The sequence below is a fragment of the Vulpes lagopus genome, chromosome 9 (assembly GCF_018345385.1).
Source record: "Vulpes lagopus strain Blue_001 chromosome 9, ASM1834538v1, whole genome shotgun sequence".
NCBI classification, from domain to species: Eukaryota; Metazoa; Chordata; class Mammalia; order Carnivora; family Canidae; genus Vulpes; species Vulpes lagopus.
The window spans coordinates 18,558,879-18,571,399 of record NC_054832.1 but is presented as its reverse complement, the minus strand read 5'-3'; the positions used below and the strand labels follow the sequence as shown (position 1 = coordinate 18,571,399).

The window sequence follows — 12,521 nt, the reverse complement described above, 5'->3', positions numbered from 1 at the left end:
TGTCAGCTTAATCTAGATTTGGTTCAACCTACTTTACATCAGTTGAACAGAGGAGTATTACATACAGTTGAAGAGTATGATCAGTTGATTCATGCTGTCCCATTAGGTTTAAGCTGGGTGGAAGCCTCCTCTGCCCGTGGACTCAGAAGCCCATGTTAATTCAATCTAGACAGTGATAGTTGAGGTTGTGTATTTTCAGCTTTTAATACCTACCATCTAGTCCGTCTCTTGATCTTTTCATCACTCATATGCACAATTTTCTTTTCTTCCTCCCTTGTTCCATTTTTCTACCACAGGCGGTGTCCTATTTATATATATTGACAATTCCCTTTTTTAAAAAGGCATATCTGAATCATTGATCAGTTAGGGATTGCTTGGCATGTGGTTTACATTTGCAAAATGTTATTTAGCATTGCAAGATGAATGCTCCTTTTCCAGCATCAAGTTCCATCTAGGTGGAATGAAGAAAAAAGGTGAAAGGTCAGGAGCACATATTAGCTGAGTGAGTTTCCTTATAGAGAGCTTTCCCAGAATCCTTTTCTAGTGATTTCCAATTATATCCCTTCAATCACATAGCTACCTTTAGCTGTAAAGGAAGCTGAAAAATATGCAGATATCCCAAATAAAATATTTCTTGGCTCTTTTACTAAGGAAGAGGGAGAAACTAAATATGAGTTAGGCATCTGCCCTAATTTTTCTTATTTTTAATCTTAACACATTTGATTTTAACATAGATACACCAGATATGCCTGATACTTCTCAAAAAATTCACAACCACCAAGCAAAGAAATATTTATAAGCCATTATTTTAAGTTAAATGATTTTATATTATCAGAAGATATAAATTGGGACAATGAAAAACTGCAGAATAATCAGACATATTTGACCAGTTGGAGTTGCACCCCAGTGATGCAGTTTGCTGGCTTTATAATCTTGGATAAACCTGCTTGAGTCTCATTTATCTTAACCTCTAAAATGAGGATAAAAGAACGGCACAGCATAAGCATAGATTTCTTAGAAAACAGAGTCTATGACAAAGCTCACGTTTAAGACCTTACTGAAAGGTCTAGTATCAGGGCAACCAGCGTGGAAGTGAAATGAGAAGATAATATTTAATGAGTTTTTTATAACGTTAAGTTTATAACAGAATTCTAGAATTATGAGATAATTTCCTTCCTTTGGGGTTAAGGTGTTCTTTATACTATGAAATTGTGTAATAGTAGTTTGAGTTTACTTTTGAATGCTCTCATTAGAAACAAAACATTGGAAATTTGGCATCTCTATGTTGGTTCTTAGTTTTAAAAAATGTCCTGACCCTTGTAATCCTCTTGATCCCAAAGATTTCTTCACCTGATACTATCATTATGGGAAGATGAGATTTTGTGTAATTTAGAAGAGTCATGTAGCTTCCAGCAAGATTTCCAAGACTTGCTATCACTAAGACAAATGACTGTTTTGGAAAGATATTGTGCATGGAAACCCATTTATTTTATTCCCATTGATTCCAGTTTTTAAGTAGCTTCCAGGATGAAGGAAGAAAAAAGTCTTTTACCATAAAAAGAAACAGGACTAACTGGCATATGTGAAAGGCCCATGTAATATCATTAAGCAGGTACAGTGCCCAAAATATAGTAGGCGCTTACTATGTGTTTGTGGAATAAATTTAGTGAAGATGCCTTCCTTCTTTTTTTATTGATGTATAATTTTCATACAACATTATATTAGTTTCAGATGTACAGCATAATGATTTAATATTTGTATGCACTGTGGAAAGATCACCACAATAAGTCTAGTTAACATTCATCACCGTATATAGTGACAGACTGTCTTTTCCTCATGGTAAGAAGTTGTAAGGTACACGCTTAGCAACGTTCAAAATGCAATGCCATATTATTAATTATAGTCTCCATACTGTACGTGACATCCCCGTGACTTATTTATTTTATAACTGGAAGTTTGTACCTTTTGAGTGCCTTCATCCATTTTTCCCAGCTCCCATGCCCTGCTTTTGGTAAACACCAATGTGATCTTTGTATCTATGAGCTTGTTTTTTTCCAGGTTCCACACATAAGAGAGATTATATGGAATGTGTCTTTCTATGTCTGATTTATTTCACTTAGCATAATGCACTCTAGATCCATACATGTTGTCACAAATGACTGAATATTCATATACACACACAGAGAAACACACACATACAAATACATACCACACTTACCTTGTCCATTCATCCATTGACAGAGGCTTAGGTTTTTCCATACGTTGGCTATTGTAAATAATGCTGCAATGGACATGGGATGGATATATCTTTTCAAGTCAGTGTTTTCCTTTTCTTCAAATAAACACCCAAAAGTACAAGTGCTAGATCATATGGCAGTTCTATTTTTAATTTTTTGAGGAATCTTCATATTGTTTTCCACAGTGGCAGCATAAATTTATCTTTCTGCCAATAGTGCATAAGAATTCTCTCCATATCCTTGCCAATGCTTATTTCTTGTCTTTTTGATTATAGCTATTTGGTTTTATTGAATTTCCTGATGATTAGTGATGCTGAGTACTTTTTTATGTACTTGTTGGCCATCTGTATTTTGTATATCTTCTTTGGAAAAATGCCTATCCAGACCTTCTGCCCATTTTTTAATCAGATTGGTATTTTTGCTGTTGAGTTGTATGGGTTCTTTATATATTTTGGAGATTAACTCCTCATCAGACACATGATTTGCAAATATTTTCTCCCATTTAGTCTTTTTCATCTTGTTGATGGTTTCCTTTGATGTGCAGAAGATGTTTAGTTTAGCATAGTCTCATTTGTTGATTTTTGCTTTCATAGCCTTTGTTTTTTGGTGTCAAACCCAAAAAATCATTGCTAAGATCATTATCAGGGGGTTTACTATGTTTTATTCTAGGATTTTTATAGTTTCATATCTTACATTCAAGTATTTAAACCATCTTGAGTTAATCTTTGGTTATGGTGTAAGATATGGTCAAGCTTCGATCTTTTGCTTGTGACTGTCCAGTTTTCCCTGAACAATTTAGTAAAGAGATTGCCATTTCACCATTATATATTCTTAGCTCCTTTTCTATAAATTAATTGGTCATATATGCATGAGCTTATTTCTGGGCTCTCTATTCTGTTCTATTGATCTATGTGTCTGTTTTTGTGTTTATATCATACCATTTTGGTTACTATAGATTTGTAATATAGTTTGAAATCAAGAAATGTGATACCTCTAGTTTTGTTTTTCTTCTTCAAGATTATTTTGGCTATTTGGGGTCTTTTGCAATTCTATACAAATTTTAGAATTCTTTGTTCCAGGTCTTTACAAAAAAGAATGCAATTGGAATTTTGATAAGGGCTACATTGAATCTGTAGATTGCTTTGGGCAGTATAGACATTTTAACAATATTAATTCTCCCAATCCATGAGCACAGAATATCTTTCTATTTATTTATAACTTCTTCACTTTCTTTTATCAATGTCTTATAATTTATATTGTATAGCTCTTTCACGTCCTTGGTTAAATTTATTCCTAAGCATTGGATTTCCAGTGCCCTGGAAGTGGTAGTCTACCCAGAACGGTGTCTCCAATGTTACAGTCCCATGAGAGCCAAGAGTGCAAGCCCTCCTGGAGTCAAAAGCCAGGTGATCAAGAAGTGTTTCTTCGGTGGCAGTTACAAAAACAAGGTCACCATGTATAAAAACCAGGGCATCAGACCCTGGTGTATGTGTACTCCCCTCTGGGAGATAGTGGTGCTCTAGAGTATGGCAGAGGGAGAGTGCAAAGATGGTGCCCACTGGCTGAAGCAGGGCAGTTGGGGAGTACAAAGATAGCACTTGCCAAAAAAGGAAAAAAAGGAAACAAGTGCCTTCTTTTTTTGTTTGTTTGTTTCTCCATTTTCTTTTTCTTTTCTTTTTTCCCCTTGTGTCTCAGTCCTATCTACCCAATTTAATGTAGTTTCTTTCTCATTTGCCTGATATAAAGGGGTTATTCTGTTAGCTTTTTGTTGTTTTTCTTCTCAGAGGAAATTGTTTCATACATAGCTATAGATTCAGTGTGTCCTTGGGAAGAGATGAGTTCAGGATCTTCCTGAACTGGAAATGACAAGATTCCTTCCTGTCTCCTGTCTTTCATTGGTCAAGACTCACCCTCCAGGGATTTAACTCCCCAGTATTTGACATGTTTGTAGAATGAATAAAAAATGTAGACATGGCTTGGGTATCTATAATATCTCTACATCATAAACATAATGAGTTATAATCTTATAATCTTTCTCTTTACATGAGAAAATTATGAGGAGTATTTAAAAATTTTTATATCTTTGTCATTATTAAGGAATGATGTCAGTACACTATAGCAATGACATATAAAGCAAATGTTCTAAAAGAGGAATCACATATGCTTCACATTCCCTTAGGAGGTTGAAGCAAAGATAAAAGTACCAGCAGATTAGCCTTAATTCCTCTCTTTACCACAACAGATGACAGTGCTTTGTTCAAAACAGTTGCTGAGAAAAGATATTCTATCAAGAAACAAGAGAGTTAGAGGGCAAGTAATGAACTGATTACCAAGCAGCAAAAAATGACCAGTGTTTATGAAACTTTTTTATATCTCATAAAGTAATGATGAGTTGACCCTAAATTTCCAGTTGGGTGGTGAATTGTTTACAAATATGGTGGCATCACTGAAACGTGTTCCCAGTCACATGTGACTACCCATACTTTGGGTTTATTTCACATAGGCCATTGCAGCATCCAGAACATTTGATAATTAGGTTTAAATATAAATACTTCTCTTTTTTTTTTTTTCCTGGAAAAATGGCTTAAACTAGAAGGTAGCAGCTGAACAAATATTTGAAGTTGATGAAGGAGTGATAGAGAACCTCAGCCAACCTTCAACAGGACTGGGCATCAATTGATGTTGAGTATTTAAAGCAGTAGTGTGTACATGTAAGGGGTTGGAGTGCACCTTGAACCTGGTCCACATGACTGGACTGTGGTTACTTTCCTATATTCCAAGAAAATGGAACATTTACATAGAGCTTTCAAACATGTGCTCTTCTACCTTCATGTCCAGCTCAATGAATAGCCACCCACAAGAAAACCCAGGCTAGGGTAGATATGGTCAGGTGTTTCTACTAAATAGCTCATAGCTTGTGCTGATTATGGATTATTCTGTTCTGTCACAATTCTGGGTGGATAATAACTTGAGAAATTGTACAATGTTGAAGTATCCTATGGAGAAGTCCCTGCCTTCACATTCGAAAATCAGTACCACTCCAGAAACAAAGTCATAGTTATAAAAATTATGAGTACATTTGGCAGAATAATTTTTTCCCTTTCATTTTTGATTTATTTCTAAGTAGATCATATTTATGGATAAGAGCTTTCTGAGACACTCTTTACTTGTTCAATTACTTCATTGTTGTTTTTTCACAGCACATATTTGAGTGAGTATTAACAGGACTTAAAATAAGCAGATATTATTTTTTCACTCGGAAAATAATACGTGTTCATTATGAAAAGAATGCTCTTATGAAAAGAAGAAAACTCATCACTCAGTGATAATCAATGCTAGCATTTGAGTGTATTTCCTTCCAGTTTCTTCTTTTTAAATAAATCATTTATTTTTTTTTTTAACATAGTTGTGATCCTACTGAATATACAAGTTTGTGCAGGACCTTGAAGTAGACCTTAATGATTCATGTTAATGAGTGATAGGAAAAAAAAAAAAAAAAAAGGCCGGAACAAATGGAAACCAAAGACAGATGAAAACTCTCACTGTAATCAATGGTATAAAATACTGCTTCCACCAAATGTTTTCCTAAAAGGCTAAACAGTACCTTTAAACTTCTATCATATTTATTTTCTTCTTTCTTTTTAAAATACAAGAATTAATTTTGTGGTTATTGTGATTTTTTTCTACATTATGTCATCAGAGCTTCCTAACAAATATAAATAGACTTGACGGGATGAGCACTGGGTGTTATTCTGTATGTTGGTAAATTGAACACCAATAAAAACTAAATTTATTATAAAAAAATAATAAGTAAATAGTTGTAGCACCATCTAACGTTAATTGATACAACTGGATCTAAACACCAGGTGTCTGAATTCTGTTTTCCGTTAGAGTAGACGCCCACCCTTGGGATTTGATTCGTTGCAAATACCTTTATAAACTCTGCTCTGGCCACAATTCTCTTAGTCACCTTTTTTGGCATCTGGACTAAAACAAACTGAATAAATTTTGGAAGCCAGGCTTATACCCTAAGGGTCATGCCTGGACCCCAAGTTCAGAAGTTCTCTGGGAAGCTAGTTTATTTGTTTCATAATGGCTGCGATATGAAAATTAGAGTATCTGAAAGGCAGATGTTTGGTTGGAATCTTGGTTCCATTATTTCTAGTTATATGACTTTTGAAAAATTATTTGACCTCTCTAGGCCTTAATTTTCTGTTCAGTAAAACTGGGAATAATGTGATCTCTTATGGCATGTTATTTCATGAGGTTTGTATATGATCACACAACTTAACACTGATAGGAAGTGACTCAACATATATTAGTAGGATAAACCAGGCCTACCAATAGGAAGACAAAACCCTGAATTATGTTGATAAATAGCCAGTAGCTCAGACTAGGAGTCTTGGAGCGTTTGGATCCACACTTAACATTGCATAAAAGGAGAGATGAGGAGGTATTTAAGACTCTGGGTGAAAAAAAAGGATGGAGGTAATCCAATCACTTTCTCATTGCTTTCCAAAGACCTTTAGATAACAGTGACCCATATTCATCTTTAAACCTCTGGTACCTGAACACTTATTAAGTGACTCCTATGTACCAGAACCTACTTTTCTTTTCTTTGCTTGCTTTCTTTCTCTCTCTCTTTCTTTTTTCTTCTTCTCCCCCCCCCCCTTTTTTTTTGTTGTTGTTCATGATCTTTTATTGATTGATTTCCATTTGTGACAGGCAGGGAATAAAGACCTAACTGCTTTTTGAAAATGTTGTGGTATTTGTCTTGCCAGATCCTTTCTAAATGCTAGGGATGCCCTTGTGATAATAGAAGACTTCCAATAATGGTTTATCAAATGAATCCATGTATAGTGAGGGTAACTTGTGCATTACAAAAAGGCATGTTTTGAAACAATTTTTATCTTCTCTACTCCCTTGTCCTGCCCTTTTATCTTCTCTACTCCAGTTGGGCCAATCTGCAAGTAATCATATTCAGACTTAACTGATATTATTTAGTGGTGGGATGTGAACTCAAGTTTGCCTGATTCAATAGCTGTATATTCCTCTGCTATGAAGAAGACTGACCATGTGTCCACCTCCATGGTAGCCTCAGAGGGACCCAAAGATGTCAATCTTTGGACTCTACACTCAAACAGCAAATGAGAAAGGATCAAAGTAAGAAATAATAATGACCAATGTAGACAGCATAATAACTCTTTAATTATCTTTACTATGAAGTATGTGACATGAGTGAATTTTCCAGGCAATTTAGGCAATATTTCTGTGGATTTCAATATAATTTTGATTTTTTTGAGAGAAATCATATAGCCAAACATTATATTATTTTCTGCATTTAAAATTATTTATTTATTTATTCATGAGTCACACAGAGAGGCAGAGACACAGACAGACGGAGAAATAGGCTTCCTGCAGAGACCGTGATGCAGGACTCAATCCCAGGACCCCGAGGATCATACCCTGAGCCAAAGGTGGTGCTCAACCATTGAGCTACCCAGGTGCCCCTCTGCATTTTTAACTAGCCAAATTTGAACATAATTTTATCTTTTTTCAAGGACTGGAACATCTTTATTTTGCTCATGAATGTCCTTGGGACTTCTGTTTATTTCTTCTGTCTCTTTCTTTTCTCTTAGTCTGGATCTTAATCATCTCTCCTACCATGGTTGCAGACCCTTTCTTTCTCTTCTCCTTTCTTGTTGTTGTCGTTGTTTTTTCTTTTCTCTTTGCTGGTGCTAATCTTTTTGGCCTAAACATCAGGCAACTGAACAAGTTAAAACTGTGGCAATAGTCTTATGTCCACGTAGTAAAGTACAAGTTTTAATAAGGGTGTTATTTACTCTGTGTTGCCAGAATTCATCCATTTCCCCATTTACTTCAATTGTGGATATTTTCAGGGTAGAGGGGGAAAGGGTTTTAGCCAGAAACAGACTGCCCTCCAGATAAAAGAATGTGATATTACAGTTCTTCAAGAATGGAGAGTATGTCGAGAATAGATGGAGATAGTAAAGGCTGGGTGGTTAGGGTTGGAGCCAGACCTCTGGGAAGAATTAGACTAGGGTCAGGGGGTAGGGGAGGAGATTCAGAGGAAGAGAAGAATGACAGGAGACATGACCTAAGAGGAAGGAGCTAAGTGCCAGAGGGAAGAGAAATGAGCTGCCACACACTCAGTACCCACTGCAGCCTGGCTATTTCATTTAAATCTCAGAGCCCTGTACTATATTAATGGGCCTCACCCTAAGTTCTTTTTTTTTTTTTTCTCACCCTAAGTTCTATTCTTTACTTTCTCTATCCTTCTCCTTTGTCCTCTATCTTCTTGTTGGGTTTGGTTAATGTGAGGCAGTGACATGCGATTGGAAGGTGAGAAGAGAGTGAGGTTAGGGTATTTACTTCTCTAGGTCACTCTGCCTTGGCTACATCCCTCCCCCAGAACATTCACTTTTTTTAGGCACTCTTCTCCATACAGCTAAGTGCAAGTAACTCTGCACCACCCCTCTGCCCCCAGGCTGAATGCCATAATTGCTCCACACTATGGGTTCTCCTAAACCCTGCCCACACCTTTGTGAATAGTCCTTGTATTAAGTTCTCATCATTTACCAAATGTGGGATGTCATCAGTGTCCTGTTGTTACCTTGAGTGACCCAGACACTATGTTTTCATTCTCCTTTCATAAATGGGATAAATGAATTTTAGAGATTTTTATGTAACATGCCCACATTCACGTAGCTAGAAATAGTTGGTTCTGGGATTTGAAGCTGGCTCTGTCCAATGGCTATGTCCTTTGTATAATTCCAGCCTGAATGGGTTTTCATTGGTAAAATTAAGGGGCTAGTATCTTCAGCTGGGAGGGATCCTTCTGTGAGATGAAGAAAGAAAAAGTCACACTCTATAAACATTAATTGGCTGCTTAACCTGGGCAAGATGCTGTAGCAGCAGGGTCACAGGACATGAAACTTGGAATGATCCTTATCTGTAAATAGTTTTCATAGTATGTGCTCGGTGGAGCCCTGGCAGTTCCATTCAGGAGCCTCTGGTATTCCATGAGGAGCAAAGAGGCACTAGGCTGGATGTAGGCAGGCTCATCTGCTTCATTGACGGCAGATATACTTTCATCAGTTATATTTTTCCTCTGTGCTAATGGAATAAAATCATGAGAGAGCAGGTTCTAAAGCTTTCCTTGGTTTCTTCTTTACAATGAGGCTATCCTATTCCCTCAGGTGGTTGGTGCTATTACTGAGCTGACACGTATGAAATACCTGGCTCTCAGTGAATGTATATTTTCTCCATATTTTCATTCTTTTTGAATATATCCAGAGAAGAAAATTCAGCTTAGGGTATGAAGTTTTTTGATTCAATCTCTGATTCAGTAGATAGATTAACCCTCAATATTCCTTTACATGGTGGTTTTGGTCTGAAAAACTTAAGGAACTGGACAGTAGAGGAGAGAGACATGAGCTCTCATCTGCGCCCTGGTATTCCAAACATATGCCTTAACTGGTCAGATTCTGGTGTAGCCACTCTGACTCATGTTAATGAACAGGATGATCAAATGGTTGATCCATGAAATATAAGCCCTTACTCATAAACAGCTGCTCTTAGTGGCCCCTAACCACCTGAGCAGCATTCTCTACTTTTTCCTTAGGCCTAGCTAGGCACATCCTATACTGGAAAAATATCCTTTGCTAGGCATTTAACCTGAGCAGGGTTTCTCCAACAATAATGTTTGAGAGCTACTGATCCAGAGAGCCAGATGGAAGGTGTATTCCATGTATACATGTATACTCAGTCATGTGTGCAGCCCCGCACCCCTACACTCACATATACGTTCCACCCACCTCTCCACAGTGTAGACTCAGTGATTCTCAAGCTTGGCTGCAGAGTAGAATGACCAAGGGGGTTTTAAACATTTCTGATGCTTAAGTGACATCCCAGACCATTTAAATCAGAAACTCTAGGTTGTTCCAAGTTGCAACCAAGTTTGAAAGCCAGTACACTAAATTAGACGTTTCTTATGATGAGATGCCCTTGGAATTCATTTCCTTTAAAAAAAAAACATTAAAAAATTTTAAGTAAATAAAACATCTTTATTTTTATAAACTGTCATATTTCATACAGGCTTACTTCTGCCTCTGGCCATTATGGAGTCACCATGATGGGAGCACCATCTCGCGGTAAACAATGAGGTAACTGGACGAAGCCTCGGGGGTAACTGTTTTTGCACATTAGGCAAGAGGCAGCGCAGGACTATGATTCAGGAGAGAAGGGGAGCAGCAAACGACGTGGACTTTTTGTGCATCTGGGCTTTCTGTCTGGAGGCACTTTTCAGATTGCAGTGAAGGCAGGAGACAGAGGTTGGAATTTTGGAAGAGTGAAGTGTCTGGAATTTGAGGGTCAGCGTCCCAGGGAGGAGGGAACTGTCTGGAGTATTTTATACATACTCCCCTTGAGTAGGACGTTGGGTACTAAACCACAGCTGTGACGGGTGAAAGTCCATGAGGCTGGCTGGGCAGAGAACAACCACAGGACTGTAAACGGAGGAGTTTCTGGAACACACAGGGCTGGGACATGTCTGAGTTCTGGTCACCCAGAGTAGAGTCTTTGTTGAAACCCAGAGGAATTCAGTGGTGACAGTGGAGGGTCATGTCTTCTGAGAGAAAATAAGCTAGCTCTAGAGTCAAGGATGTGCAAAACCTGCTCTAAAAAAAGCTTATAAGAAAACTGAAAAAACTCAGACTGAATAACAAGTAATTTAAGTGCCTGCCCAAATAAAGTCTAAAATCTTTTAAAGGAATGTATATATATATATATATTCTGTCTTAAATTTTCTTCCTTTTTTTTTTTTTCCAACAAATGAAAGCTGCCTTCCCTGCAGCCCTCAGGTTACCTCCAGCGAGGCAGGAGACACGCGGTCACACTCAGCTGGGGACCTCAGGCTGTGCCACTGTTCCAGGGCGGTCGGTGAGTGTTGAGCATCTGCCACCAGTGGCTGGATTCAGAGGGGCCCGAGGAGTACTGCCCGGTGACAAGTCTTCCGATGAAGTCGTTGCTGCTTTTCAAGTTGTGGCCAAACACTGTAAACACCGAGCTGGCATTTTCAAGTTCTTCTTGGGGAACTTTGAAGCTGAAGGACTCATTGTAGAAGGGATCGATTGTGCCTCTTAAGAAGGATGTCTTCTTTGTTTTCACAAGCTTGAGTCCAGGTACCAGCTGGATTTTCACAAAGGGGTCTGAACCTTGGCTCACATCGGTCTGAAGACGTGACTTGGCTCCAATGACATCCACATTCAGTCTCCCAGCACTTGGGAGAGAATTCAGCGACAGAAGCAGCTCCCCCAGCTCCACTTCATTCTGAGATCTGGGAACCAGCGCCTTCCACCAAGGTCTGCCTTCCACCAGGTCAACCTGGCACAGAGGCACCGACACCTTCCCAGTGACACAATGGTGGGAAAATTTATCAAAATTCACCATGGTTAGCAGCAGGGGCCTCCTCTGAGCTCCGAGGAGGGGGATCTCTATGGTGTAACGCCCCTCAAACACAGGCTTCTGGGCCTTGCATTTGACCCCCGTCTGCTTAGAGTTCCTCTGGTCTGGCAGGAGACAGATCTTGACATAGGGGCTCCAGTGGGCCATGTCCTGGCACCAGCCATCATGGGAGATGGGCGGTGGCAGGTCCCTGGCCTCGATCACCTGGACCGTCAGGTGGCTGTGCGGCAGGTCATACTGGGTGCTGAGGCGCAGCATGTCTAGTTGGTCCTTGGACAAGACCTCCTCGTCTGTTAGGAAGTCCAAATCGTTGCTGTTGGAGTCGAGGGAGTACAGCAGGGGCTTGAACTTTCTGAAGTAGTTGTCTGGGGTATAGGTCCATCTGAGCACCGAGGGCTGGATGGGTTCCTTTTTTGGTGCAGAGAACGCCAAACTCAATGGGTTTAATATCAGTAAGTGGGGAGCTGGTGGTCTGGGTGCGAGACTTGAAATCCTCCGGGTCAGGCTGTATGTAGACTTAGATGTATCTGAGCCGAGGACGAGCATCTTCGATCTGGGGAGTTGGTCCAAGGGGTCAGAGGGACTTCACCAGCTGTGTGGACAGAGTCCCAGTCCTTGTCACTGCTCCAGCTGGCCACCAGCCAGGGAGGAGTCTGGGCATGGAGAGGTCCCAGAATTTCAACTTCATCCTCACTTGACTGGCAATAGCTGGACTCCTCGCACTTCTGACAGCAGTGCCTGCAAGTCCATCTGTCCCTGCGTTCTAGCTCCAAGAGTTGGGGCCACCTCCCAGGTTGC

General features: G+C 39.1%; 1 protein-coding gene across 1 annotated transcript; it reads right to left on the bottom strand.

Annotated features, from left to right (window-relative positions):
• Positions 1-11,168: 11,168 nt before the first annotated feature.
• LOC121499151 (synaptotagmin-17-like) lies at positions 11,169-12,269 on the bottom strand. The gene has a single exon (XM_041769700.1). It carries the CDS (start codon positions 12,267-12,269, stop codon positions 11,169-11,171), a length of 1,101 nt encoding a protein of 366 aa, XP_041625634.1.
• Between the last annotated feature and the right edge of the window lie 252 nt (positions 12,270-12,521).